Source organism: Papilio xuthus, unplaced genomic scaffold, assembly GCF_000836235.2.
Source record: "Papilio xuthus unplaced genomic scaffold, Pxut_1.1 DF827135.1, whole genome shotgun sequence".
NCBI classification, from domain to species: domain Eukaryota; kingdom Metazoa; phylum Arthropoda; class Insecta; order Lepidoptera; family Papilionidae; genus Papilio; species Papilio xuthus.
This window is the reverse complement of record NW_013531514.1, coordinates 513,452-528,171: the sequence shown is the minus strand read 5'-3', so window position 1 is coordinate 528,171 and position 14,720 is coordinate 513,452. Positions and strand designations below refer to the sequence as shown.

The window sequence follows — 14,720 nt, the reverse complement described above, 5'->3', positions numbered from 1 at the left end:
CGAGGCAGCTCTCGACGCTCACTGCTCAGACCTCTCCACTGTGGCCAGAGTAGCGGGAGCTCTCAATGCCCTTGTTGATAATATGCGCGAAGGTTCTTATCAGGTTAGTCAGAAATTTATTATGTTATAGAAGTAAAGAATCTCTTTGGAAACTTCCAAATAAGATATTGAGAATTTTTTGGTAGAAAATGTGTTTGTTGGTCAGGGTTCCACACGTTTATTGAGTCGGTACATGGCGTGGTGCGCGCTGCGGCGACGTCTGCATCGCGTCTCGCAGCTGCACTCCGTCGCCGCCAGGAGCTTCGCCGCCGCGCACGCCTCGCATCATCTACTCCTAGTACTAGACTCGTAAGTCTACTTCCATGGGTTAGACTTTGACTTGTTCAAGGGCAGTCCTGAATGTGGTATGTTGGCAGGTTGGTGCAGACGTGTGAGCGTGGCGGGCCGGCCGGGTTCGTGTTCCCCGTGGAGCGCTCCAGCCTGACTCGCCGCGGTGCGCGTGACGGTGACTGGGCGTCTGACGCCGCTTGCATCAGGAATTGTCTTTTGCACCTTCATAAACTTGCTGGTGAGTGAGTGAGAATAAGTGAGGATATTCAAGTAATCCATTCTCAAGTTATAAAGGCAAGGAATATCAGCGCCAAGATTTTGACAAAACGCTTATCTGTTTCTTTGTATTCTATATACACCACAGCGGAATCATTTGAATAGTACTTTTGCAATCGTTTTTACAGTCGGGGAAGAAATTCAGCGATCACCATCAGAGACATTAGAGAACGCATTGTTCAGTCGCTGGGAGAGTGTCAACAGAGAGTCCAAGTCCTCGCTCCCTGCACACAGCTACAGTCCGCGTCAGCTGCGGTACTTGAGCCGAGTGGCCAACGAACTGATCAAATGCAAGAACATGATGGCATATGTAAGTATATGGAAATTCCAGTAGAAGCATGCTGAGTCTTTTTGGTGCTGATAACCAGATAATGACGTCTTCGTATACAAGTTTTATATTATTTCATGTGACGAGTATATGTAGTAATTGTATGTACTTGTGGTGTCTGTAGGAGGATGGAAACACATTCAAAGCGAATCTGATACAAGCCACATCCCAGCACCAGGAGTCCATAGAGGAGCTGGTGCATATCCTGGCTATAGCGCTGGACCAGGCGCGGGATGCCTATCTTAATAACTTTCAAAGTAGGAATAGCGGAGAGTTTGATAAGGAATTATCGGTTTACAGGTAAGTTTACGTATAAACTTCTGCTTCATTACCCTGAAATATAGTTGTGGAAACCGGCTACACTCTAAGGGCTATAATTTTTTTTAATATTGATAATTTTTGTATCTGCAATAAGGTGTAAGAAGTGGAACAAACTAAAAGGCTATTACGATGCATCATCAGCGTGCCTCATAGACGCGGCCAGGAGAGATCCAGAACTAAGAAAAGAAGACTTATCTGACATTAATCTGATGAAACACGTCCTGCTTTGGCTACACAAAGGTGTTAAAGAAGATAAGAAATATTTAGCACCAGTTTTAAAACCTTACCTAGATGGTCTTTTCGACGTTTCTATAGAAAATTGCTGGTTTTTGGAAGAGTTTGATGCTAGGAAATGCGAGTTGGAGCTGAAGGGTCTGGAGGAATATTGCTTGGGAGTTCATAGCGGGGAGATTGAGCCGTGTATGGGATTATTGGATGCTGCTAAAACAATGAGCTGGGCGAAGGCTATGGTCGATTTTGTGGATAGATTCCGTCATGTAGGTAAGAGTACTATTCTATTGCTATATAATATTATTTTTTTTTCGTTAAGAATGCTTACTGAGAATTCCAAAAAATTCAATTTGGCCAGACCTAAAGTATAACTTTTGTTTAAATTGTTTGTTCTCCTTCACTTCTTAGTTTACTTCCTTTTTCTAAATTATACGTAATACGTGGTCAAGCACTTGACTTGCAATCTGCAAGTCCTGAGTTCGATACCCACCATGTACCAATGTGTTTTTCGATTTCCGATTTACATATGTACATTTATCCGACGTTCTTACGGAGAAGGAAATCATCGTGATGCAACCTGCACATATCTGAGAAGAAATTCAAAGATATGTGTGAAGTCAACCAACCCGCACTTAGCCAGCGTGGTTGACTATGGCCTAATCATCCTTAACTTAGGGTAGGCTCCAAGTCCCTCGGTGGGGACATATAGTGAGCTGATGGTGATGATTAGACAGTTTCCCTAATTTAATTTGAAAAATGCAAATTACTTTTTATGTAGGTCTTTTTTGATTAAATTGTTAGGTAAATAAACGACTTGTTTTACCTCTCGTCCGCACAATGGAACTGGCAAGGCGGCACTCGGCCTACATAGTTCTACAGCTTTGTGCCAGCGGGCGCGCGCGGCAGTCAGGACGCTTTGTGCTAAGCTGGGCTCTTTTTGTTCTCTAACTGTACCGTTTTCTATGAGATATTTTTATTAATATTACATATCCAAGTTAGTAACCGTGTTTTAATCTTTTGCAACTAGAAATTGTTAAGAAATTGCTTTTGCCAAAATTAGCTTGTCAACCAAAAAAGAAAAATTTTTGTCAGTTCAGTTCAGTTTTCACTGTTTTTTTGTGTCATTTTTTATTTTGTATTTGCAATTATTTTTTTATATTTTTAGGTGTACATTTACTCGTATTGTATTTTTATTAAAAGTGCTCCTGTATAGGGGCGGGAAGAACGACATTAAAACAGCCAAACCAAACGGCAACTGGTATAGTCGATTCCTGTCCGGATCAAAATTTCAGCACAGATTCAGTCTATGTGCGAATGCATTTATATTTCAATACTGCCAGTTAGAGTTGAGCTCGTGAGGGGACTCGCTCACGGTGGTGATGCTCTGGGGTAAAGGGTCAAAGGTAGCTGGTGAAAAGTTAATGCCGGGTCAGATTGCACTATGATATACTGTTGATGGAAGCGTTTTATAAAACAAATTGACTAGAAGTTATTAAATAAATATTATATTAGAAAAGTGGTTCTATCATAATCATGCGATGGACAACAAGAGTTTTTTTTATCGAATTGTACACAATAAAAGACGATGTTAGAGCTAACAATAATTTCTTACAAATAATAGTTAATCCAGCGTGGTCCATCCAGCCGAAGTCTGCTCGTTGTCATATCTAGTTGCAATAAATCCATGACATTTACTCGCCGGCAGTACCAAGTTACCGATAACGGAGTGTGGCAATGATTCAATTCTGTACTGTAAGGGTTACTTTTTTTGGGACTATCTACTTTCATAGGAAAACTTTTTAAATGTTACAGACGAGTAGTATTATTAATATGTAGTACTGGTACTCAATATTCTTAATGTTGTAGTTTGTGGAAAGTTTCTAGTAGGTGATTCATTGTCATAAATATAAAATGAGGTCGTGAATACACCCCTGTTGGTAGTGTCTTCCCTTGGGAAATGTAACTTTCAAAAAGTTCACTTGTAGCGAAGCTTTCCCCTTGATTGAGGTGATATATCAGCAGATAGAGGAGGGAGGATGCTGGGGGAGGGACGTATAGAGGGACAACTATCATTCATAGCTTCATTTATTTATTAGCTCCTACATGCGTGCAGAGACGCGTGTTTCATTGTGCGAAATGCTTTGATAAAATCTATTATTATTTTTATTTAATTACACAAAAAAAATCGCAAACATGATATATCTTAAATAAATCTATTAAATGATTTATTCATTCACATATTTGCTATTATTGTAATGGGTGATGTTTTGTACCAGAGTTCCGGCTGGTGTTCCCTACTGGCGAAGGTGTTGCGGTGTCGTGCCCCGTGCGGTTACCGTCGCGCCGCGAGCACAGCTCCGCGCGGGCGCTGACTCTCAGCCGCCGTGACAAGGCACACGCCAAGATCAAACTGAGCAACAGATGTGTCCTCGCCGCATTCCACTCAGCTCTAGTGGGCGATAGAGGGTGCGTTACCTATTTTACCAACTGAAAACTTTGGGGTACAATGGGCATCGACCTCAGTCTTCAACTCCGTGCAAGCCTCATTATTGATGAAAGATGCTATTATTGGAGTAGTTTATCTTTTCTATGTACTATTTTGTTTAAACGCCTCCTTGATATACAATTTTTAGGTCCAAATCAAGAAACATGAGACGACACGAGAGCTCAGAAGAAATACTTCGCAGTGTTAAATCGGGTAACTTCTGGAGAAATAGCACTAAACCAGACATAATTCCATCTAGTTCCGTACAAGACGTGTCCACTCTCGACAACCTATCGAGAGTAAGAAGATCACGAAGAAGTAGACCGGCTTCTTACGGCTTTCCAGAAATTTCCATCACAGATCAATCAGATAAAAAGACGTTGAGACGAAAGTATCATACTCTGAAGAGTTTAGTGTACACTGAACCAGTGGAAAGCATCAAAGAGTTAAAGAGACGGCCGAGGTCTGCCGGGTCTACTGTGAGGAACAAGGAAGCACTGAGTAGACCGAGTTTGTTAGAGACGCTGGATTTCATAAATGGTGTAAAGGATGCGTTGTATGGTGAGTGTTTAAATGTTTGGAGAATTAAGATTAGGACCGACTTTGATATAAATCAATTGAAAAAAGTGAATTATTCTCAGTTCTATATTAAAATAATTGGAAGAAAATGTGTCAAGAGTTTTCTCGAAATGTTTTAAAAAACAACGGCTTGCATTTTCATCACACTTAACATTTTGAAACGCAAAACAAAGAAAATATGAAACAGTATATTTATTCATTTAATATATCTTTTTTTTGTGCATCATCAGAAGAGTCAGGTACATCGGAGGCGGAGGATTGCGGGTGGTCGTACGAGGAGGAGTGGCTGCTGAGCGGCAGGTCGCCGCCCAACTTGGTGGCGGGACTGAGCGCGCCCGAGCTGCTGCATCTCGCGCTCGGGGACCTCGTCTCCGGCTTGCTGCAGCGCGGCAAGTTCACGGTGAGACTAGACGTCTGCCTCTGCTGTGTCTTAAAATAATCTTTGACTTATTTAACGTGTTTTACCGTGATAATGGCGACTAGCTTTATCGTCAGTAGTCTGACCTAGTTTAATTAATCAAAATTACTTGGTGTCACAAAAAAATGGGCGCAATTGTTAATATTTCTTTTGGAATAACTTAAGAACTCGTATGATAATATAAAAAGTCACTGGTTGTCAAAACTTGTACAAAACATAATGTCTAGATTCTCCAAGAGCTGTGTACATACCTGGGCAGTAGCGGGGAGGGCGCGCTGTTCGCGCTGCACCGGCTGGCGCGCGCCGCTCGCTCTAGAAGCAGCGAGAGAGCTGCCAAGTAAGTATGCCTTTACAGATGGCAGCTCATACGATGGTTATTTCAAGGAGTGTCCAAAATAAATAATAAGAGAACTAATGAAAGACAATGTTCTGGCATTTCAAGGTTACTTCAAGGCTATGATTGTGGCCGCTGGCTTGAACGCCGTTCAACAAGGAATCTTACTAATATTATAAATGCGAATTTTTAGATGGATGGATGGATGGATGTTTGTTTGAGGTATCTCCGGAACGGCTGTATGGTTTTTGTTGAAATTTGGCATAGATGTATAACATAGCCTGGAAGAACACATAGACTACTATTTTTTTAATTGAGCGCAGACGGTATCGCGGGCAACAGCTAGTAGTAATATAAAAATTAGGTGAAAAACAAACTCCGTTGAATTGTATGCATCGTAAAGGTTTAGAGACATTTGTGTTTGTATATACTATAGGGTGGGTACAAATTGCTGTAATAATATTAATAATACAAACATCTCCGGACCCGGTGCCGGACACTCGACACCGGACATCGGACAGATTGTACGATTTATTTGTCACGCACGCGGTGTAATAACGGACACAACTAAACCTTTGTTTGACATTGTGGTAATTTCATTTCCGGAATGAACGAACTCTGTGTGGGGTACTAATTGAGATTTACTAACACCTAATTTTCCATGTAAACTAATGACTACCAAACTTAATTAAGCCTGTAACTAGTTATTTTTTATTTATTACGATACGACCTAATACTATTCGCGTTTCGTAGACTTTTAAGCATCGTGTTTAAATAAACATAATACTAAATTAACTATGAATGAGTGAAGTGATATTTGCAGTAATTGGAAGTTACCGGAGTCAGTGGACGAAGCAAGACAGTCAGTGCAGCGCTACCGGAGGCGGCCACCGGACGATGTGTCCGGGGATGAGGCGCCCCCGCAGCCCCCGCAGCCCCCGCAGCCCCCACCACTACCCCGTACCCTCACCAAAACTAATAAGGTCAGCGTACTAAAGTTATTTTATTGTTGTAAAGAATCACACCTAGAGACATTCAATGATTATTAACGCAGTCCTTTAGTGTAAGGGAAATCAACACTTAGGGCCTTTTACTTAATTATACGTCTAATCGTTGGTTTCTGAGACCGGTATCTCCGCATAAAACATATCTTTGACAAAACATCGATAAAAAATTGTTTTAAATGTTCATTTTCTCAGAAACTCACAGTAAACGTATGTACGATAATAGTAGTTAACCCTTAATAATTTCATTTTTTGCAGATTCCCAATCACTACCCAGATTACATATCATCAAAACGTCTCCAAGATCTAGAGAATCATCTTAATTATCTCGAACAAGTTAAATCTCGTTTAACATTACAACAAAATTTAAACTACCGTCAAAATTGTACCGGCATCATAAATCCTATTTACGACATCAAAATGCCAAAAGACAAGTTTACAGTCAAAAGAACAAAGTCTTTGGGCAGGACATTTAGTTCTAGACATATAGGTTTAGAAATAACAAGATATAACCTAACACTAGGTCCTAAGTCTGGGAAGAAGACTAATGACGTGGTGACCGCTATGAACGGCACAAGTGGAGAAACTGGTCTAGATCTGAGGAGTCACTTCCAACAAAGATATAGTAACGAAAATGTTGTCGGCGATTCTTATAGAGTTAGCAGAGTCACTGTTGACTAGGATTTTATAAAGATTTGTAAAAATCCTCAAATTCAAAGATTTGTGTTATTTATTTTGCATCGTCTATTTAATTTTGTGTACAAGTACGTAAACTTATAAAATAATATTTAGTCTATTTCGATGTAAGTTTTTTTATAACACATATTTTGGTATAACCTTGAAAATTGTTAGTAATATAATATTGTTTATATATTTTTTATGAGTTGTTTACTTTTAATCTTAAGATAAAACATAATAAACATTTACGTTATTTTATTTTTTGTAATCTTCCAATATTATAGATAATGTTTACGTTGACGGATGGATGTTTGAAGATATCTCCGGAAAGTCTCATAGGATTTTAAAGAAACTTGACATACATGTAGAACATAGTCTGAAAGAACACATAGACTACTCATTAAGTTTTTTAATTCTGCGCGGATGGAGTTCGTAGGCAACAACTAGTAAATATGTGGAAGAGAAACTGCGTGCTATTCAAAGTACCAGTGAAGTATATAATAGCTTTATGTATATCTGAAATAATGCAGTTGTATAAATGTGTACGCCAGTGCATCTGTACTTTTAGATAAATGTGAGCCGGGCTATGATTGAGGAGCGTCCGCCTGCCAACCTTGGCACCGCATGTTCGCGATATTAGCAAATTGCTCGTCGTGACTTCGCGCCTCGCGCCTTATCAACGTGTCGCTATGTGGGACACATGTTTATTCTATTAGAATCTAATACGTGACTATAGATTTGAGTCATCTATATATGTAGTACGGATAATTCACTATTGCTATTCAAATTTTTTTTATAATTTAATTATGGCAAACGAGAAAGCGGTCAACAGAATTCGCAGAAATGGTGAAGCGACCACTACCCATAGACGTTTGCAATTGTACATACGTTACCTACATTAACAATACTTATCAGTTGAATATTTTCTGTTCTCAAAAGTATCACAATTATTTAGTTGTTCTTCAAACAGAAACGTCTTTATAAATACCGCTTGTGGTGTCGTATTTCAACAGAATGCTGATCAAAAAACACTGAAACTATCCAATTTTATATTATTCATTTCTACCCTTATGTAGCCATTATTTTATAACTTTTATTTCGACACCTAAGAAACTTGAGAAGGGTATCTGACCCATTTAGATCAGAGAGTTGGTGGTGAAAGGATAAGGATAAGGAAAGACATAAAAGAGAGGTCATGCGTTAAGTTACTCAATACTATGATATACCTATATCGTAAATATTGATTTTCAAATAAGGCTATGTATTTTTGTATACTAAGTTATAAACTGTCTCAAGCTGGCTTGTAAGTCACGTAGACTGAATTTGAATTAAAGTTAGAACAGCTTAAATTTTGTTAGGTCAGTGTGAGAATCTAACTTGGTTACTTTAATGTAACTTAAATGTCAGGCTGAATAAAACTTGGCTTCAGCTGACATCGGTGCAACTTGTTTCCGGACGTACTGGCCACTTGCTGAATTTAAATATATTGTGTAAACTTTATTAAACTTTGCTGTGACGTTATTTACATACTTTTATGTAGTTTCCTCTACTTGAATGTTTACTGACAACTGTTTATGTTGGGAATTGTCTATATATAAAGCATACGAATCCATTTAAAGTTAAAGCGAAGGATGAGCATATGATTTGAACTAAAACCTTCGCAAAACACTAAAACTTAAACATTCTACATTTTATGCCGTTTTTGCAACTATTACATTTGACGATAGTTTTTAAGAGATATTGTAAAAGACAAACTGTATTAGGTTAATAGAATATATGAAAAATACAGCACACTCCAGTTCATTACCTTATATCATACAATTGAATTTATTCGAATGCGGGTGTTCGTAAGCGTGAAAAATGTAAAAAAATATGCTACGGAAGTAGCTACGTGGCTCTACAGCGTAGCGCCTGCTATGATGTTATTGTATTACATCGTGTGACATGATGGCGGCAGTCAAAGCTCAATTGAGACAAATAAAAGACATCCAAAGAAATATTTTCTAAGAAAACGAACGCTAAAGGTTCATAAATTGTTCACAATTTTTATGCTATATCGTTAAGTTTGTACGTGACCTTTACCTAATGTTTGACTTTATTATTTCACGTTAAAACATAGATATGATAAAGTGTTTTTGTCAATATATCTAAGAGTTCTTACTAATTAGAGTTTCTCTCACATGGTAATGCAGCGGGTAGTTTTTACCATTAACTAATTTTGTGTAAAATTACTTCAAACATATGTACAATATAAAATGTAAATAAGTCGTTTAAAAAAGATTGATAAGTTGTCTGCATCTAGACACGTCCGGTTGTGAGCGGGTTGGAGCGCAGAATTGATGGCATCTTATATCGACCACTACCATTGTTATAATTATCTTACTAATATTATAAATGCGAATGTATGAATGAATGTTTGTTAAAAGGTACCTCCAGAATGGCTCAACGAATCTCGATGAAATTTGGCACAGGATTAAAACTTAATCTATAAGAACACGTAGACTACTAATTAAGTTTTTTTATTACTGTCGAACTGTCGCTATAGCTATAATAGTTTTGTTATAAACATTGTTGTACGATTTAAAACTAAAATGAGAATAATTTTTATAGATATTATAAGTTGACGCAGGTAGTAGGGGTAACATGACGCGGCATCTGTCGCGAAGATCAACGTTTCAGTCGGCTCTTTGAATTCTTACAATACATCGTATTGCGGAAGACATAAATCCCACTTAAAATAACTCTTACGAGTATTTTAGCGGACATAAAAACCGGGCTGTACGATGCAATTTGACCTTCATTCGTCCTTCCTTCTTCTATAATATGATAAGTCAGATTTCTCTTCACAACAACAAACTATTATTATTACACTATTTAACAATTGTAAATAATGTTAACTATGAAGGCAAATAACATATATTATTACGTGAAAACTTTCTACCTCATTTATAAGAAATTTTGTTAACGAATAAACGTGAAATTTGGCATTGTTGAAGAAATTGCGAAGAAATGTTCAAATTTAGAACAATGGGCGACCACTAGAAATTATTATTTTCCACTTAACTCGAAATGTGGAAAGGTGGTAGATTATATTAAATATTTCATGATTATTTTCTAAAACTTTCACAATCTATATACATTCACTGTATGTATTATTAACCCTTATGTTCATTTTGTATAGTATACGATACATACAACTCTATAAAAATATACGATCAATATAAAATAATTTTTAATTTACTTTTATTAAACTTATCTTTGCTTTTGCGTATTTTTTGCTTTTCTTCAAAAAAGAAATCTTGCCACAATAAGGGTAACAAATATGTGACAAAACATTAATAAATAAATGTATGCTTAGATAAACCGCTACGAGGCGTTCGTTTTATCGCTACAGTATTCGTAGCAGCGCTACGTGAAAAGTTAGTATAATTAAAAGCGTCGGAGTGTGCGAGCCTGTTAATTAGTCTACGTTAATTGATCTGATACAACATGCCATGATACATAATATTATATACACATATGTTATTTATCTCATGTAGAGATCTAAATTCCGTAACAATAGAGTTCGGAAATAAAGGATTAAACTCTACGATGCAATTTTTTTTTATTATAATTGCAGCGACTGGAAAAAACGATAAAATAGAACCTAGACATAAATATATATTTTATGATTAGAACATTGTATGTGATATAGATAAAACATTTGTTCAAAAGTCATCTTTTTAAAATTCAAACGTGCCCAGACAACAGATGGAGTTGATTATATGCACTTACTTTCTACTATATAGGTGTCCCTTTCACTCGCGTCAACAATTTTCTTCTGACTCTTTCTAATTTTCTGTTTGACGCATGCGCTGTGGGTTTCCCTAAAGATGTAGGCCGGTCGAAGCTTCATATGCTGCGGGAATCAGAAATATTTTGTTGTACAAAATCTACTCTTATAAATGTTTTTCTTAATATTTCAAGTATTATTAAGAACTGTTAAACTATTTCTTTGTATTTTGAAATTAATTGCTTATATGTAATTTTCAGACGTTAAAACTGATAAGGTTAGATATGTTTATATTATTATTATTAAATGTCTATGGAAAAAAACTAAATTGATGTATCTAGTGGTGTTAGAGTATTATTCAATTTATAACAATAGTTACGCAAGCGGGGAGGAGTGCGCTAGGCGGGAGCGGTGTGAAGGGAGCCAGCCACTGTAGCCGGAGCGATCCCGGGCCGCGCACCAGTCGCGTGTCGGCGTATCGCAAATATCAAATAAAAATATGACCTTGAAACTGACTTAAATAACGATCATTCAAAACAAAATGCAATCGTATAAAATTAAATTCGAAATTAGAACATTGGTGTGAGTTTATTCTAACGGTTTCTGGATTTTTATGGTTTTATTTCGTGAAAATTTTTCGCATGTTCAAAGATGTTTTGTGTCAATTTTTTAACTGTCGCTGATGGTGCGAACGTGTGGAATTTATTAAGGTAAGTGTAAGATATTTTTTACTGTAGTTATTTATTCAAAAATTAACTAAATAATACGAAAATGTTTATTCTAATTATACGCCAATTTAATTGAGTTTGGTTAATCAGTGAAATATATATTAAGAGACGTGAATGCTCTGGAAGAGAAAGATATAACATTTTATTTAAAATTAATTAAAAACAAATAACAATTTTAAAATATACAGTAATGTTTTGTTTCAAAGAGTTGTATAAGAAACATATTTTATTAATAATTTACAATAAATTAAGAAATTACGAAGAAGATTTTAACTTGCCAGTATTAACAAATAAATAAAATGATAAATCAGTGAAAAAGTACAGTTCAACGTAACAAAATACTACAAACTATGCTATTTTTATTTTATAGTCAATTTTTTTGTCTTTAAATTCTAAGATTTTTATTGGTTTTCCTTTGTTCTCGCAAATCTCAAAGAATAGTGTGATGTAATGAGTAGTTGTTTCACCGGCTCCCACAATGTACATATAAATGATATTATGTGAAAAAATGTGTAAATATATATATAAAAAACCATCATGTACATTAGTTCTGAAACTCAAAGAGGAAAAATTTATATGAAAATTTATTAGCTAAATAATCAATGTAAAGGCAAGTATGCGAATTTCAAATTCATTAGTTTCTCATTTAAATATTTATATAAATTATTTTATATTAGTTTAGCTGTCCAAAGGGGGAACGCTGCCAGTATCTTCGGGACCTTGCCTAAAAGGACTCCTTTTAATAATATATTTTAGTAAATTATTCGTTTTTAATATTTTATTTTATATCATAGATTTAAGACTATTCATTAGATTCTTTGTTAGTTTATTGTTAAAAATTGCATTACTTTTATAATAGAATATATTTTTAGATTTATAAACATTTTGTTCCAGATTATAACACATCAATGAATCGATTAATTTTAAGTTAATTACCTTATCAATATTCATTATTCACAAAAGCGTTTAATTACACTATGCTTTGTTGACTTATTGAGACAATGTCAAGCTTAATTATAACAATGAAACAATTATAATAATGAAAATCTAACTTAAGTAACATTTCAAAAGCAAAATTTACTTAAGATCTCTTTTTTGCTTAACTTCCCTACAGACTTTTGGAGACGACTTCTGTAGTTATATGTTAAATTTTTCCAAGCAAAATATTTCTGAGCAACAAATTCAATGTCTATAACGCAATATTCTGTAGATGCTTTACGAATGCAAGTGTTTTTGAAACACTAGGTGTCGCGAGCAGCGCACAGTACCTCAACATAATGCTGACTCAACACAAAAGAACAACGCTCTCCAGTAGCGCTTACATGTTTATTCCAGCAGTATTAAGAGCTCTTGTTTACTGAGGTTTTTAATGCTCCTGTCTACGTCTAACTTTAGGTTAGAACTATACTTAGATACTGTGCTTTGTTTTCATATAATAAACAAAAGACGTTCGACATTTTTTGATTTTGGTTAACCAAAAAGGTTGTATGTAATTTATCGCGTACTAAGGCTATTGTAAAGTATCGTACGTCTCTTTCAGTATTTAGTAAGCGATGAATAATATCGCGCTATCTATTAAATTAAAAGTACAATTATCCAGTTCATGCATAAAACCTTTTTCTGCGAACTTCCCGCACAAAATCTCATACATAGAAATACTACGAAATATAATTAACTATTGTGAGAGTCACAGCCGGAGAATACTTTTTCAAATAAAACATAGTCTTCTTTAACTCATATATTTCCTTTAGAATTGTAAATAACAACTTTTTCAAAAACACCGCTGTTACATTGTCATTTTCATTCCCCGAATGTCAGAAAAACATGGCCGTCATTCAGACGAGCAATTACAATACTTTTAATTTACGATAACGAAATACCGTCAGATAATTAACATGATAAGTTGAATACTTCTATTTTATATTTGAGAATCAAATATTTAAATAATCTTTTGGATCGTAATACAAATGATTAATGTTGTTATATTAAATAAACAAAAGTGTTATTGACTTATAGCATAGACTAAATAACGTTTTACGTTAAGGAATTACAGAATATATGAAATGGCTTACAGCTCGGCCTTCCTGCTAAAAGCGAGTCCCTTCGCTTGTAGTTATTAAACACTTGTTGAATATACATATAGAATACATCGTTCGATCACAATCGTTAACTGTTTTAACATCAACTTTAAAAAACTATTAGTTATTTTAATTAAACTAGACTAATAGGTTACCAATTAAATATGAAATTATAAATCGAACAGTAACTTTATAAATTTGAACATTGGCTTTGTACTAGGTCGACCTATATAAATAGGTTAGATCTTTATTTTCATTATTCATCTCCTTTCTCTTTACTATGATCATCTTGAACAATTCAATAAATCCGGTTATTTATGAATATTGTGAACATCTAATTAAATCTGAATCTTAAAGCATTACCTTAATCGTCTTCGACTTTTCATCGGATAACTGGACAGAGGTGATCCATTCTTGTTTCCTATCCTCGGCAGCCTTGACATAAACACACGTAAGGAATTCAAGTTCAAGTCTCTCAACTGGGTCGCGGCTAAGTGCACCCACATGCGACCTGGTCTCTGACACATTCGAACGAACGCCAGCTAATTCGCCCTTACACGCACCACCGTAGAATTGTGCTCCGGCGGTCATTCAGTCAACATTTCCTTCCACGTTTGAGAAACAGGGCTCCACTGCCACGCAATAATTATTCTTTTATCCCTTTTTAAAAGATTACTTTACTGATCTTCTAATAAAACCTAATATTTAATTAATCTTCCAAAGTATCCAGTGGTCGAGATATCCATCCAGTTCGCGCTGGTTTATAGGTTTAAAAAAAAACTCTGATACAGCCTCGGTTCCATGGTAACCAGAATGAACTTCGCTTGCACTCCTAGTCAAGAAAATAAACAGCGTAGAGGAAAAAAAACGACAATTCCTCCGCCACTAAGCCGCTCCAGAACCTTACCAACCACTGCAACTCCTCAGTTACATCCATAGAAGCGATAACGAAACATCCACACCAAATCTTGGCTTCGAACAGTATTCCATCAATGGTCTGCTGAAAACGACGTTCGACGACACGCTCACTAACACGAACGGGATTCGATCGTATTTAAACTGATCAATGAACGCAGTTCCATAGCACGACTCTTCAGTTATTGATACCTGGCAAAACTAGAGACCAGATCCAGACAAGTGAAAACCTTGATGACCGAA

General features: G+C 36.0%; 2 protein-coding genes across 2 annotated transcripts in view; both read left to right on the top strand.

Annotated features, from left to right (window-relative positions):
* The first annotated feature begins 7 nt into the window (after positions 1–7).
* Positions 8–7,055, top strand: LOC106119624 (uncharacterized). The gene is made up of 12 exons (XM_013314672.1): positions 8–103; positions 206–348; positions 417–568; positions 735–916; positions 1,059–1,234; positions 1,350–1,756; positions 3,763–3,952; positions 4,120–4,532; positions 4,781–4,950; positions 5,196–5,305; positions 6,126–6,285; positions 6,565–7,055. The coding sequence occupies exons 1-12, from the start codon at positions 83–85 to the stop codon at positions 6,985–6,987; spliced, it is 2,547 nt and encodes an 848-aa protein (XP_013170126.1). The 5' UTR covers positions 8–82; the 3' UTR covers positions 6,988–7,055.
* Positions 7,056–11,226: 4,171 nt separating this feature from the next.
* Positions 11,227–14,720, top strand: part of LOC106119597 (uncharacterized) — a 23,176-nt gene continuing 19,682 nt past the window's right edge. Inside the window, exon 1 of the mRNA XM_013314639.1 lies at positions 11,227–11,466. The gene's annotated coding sequence lies outside the window, so the exon portion shown is untranslated. The remainder of the gene's footprint in view (positions 11,467–14,720) is intronic.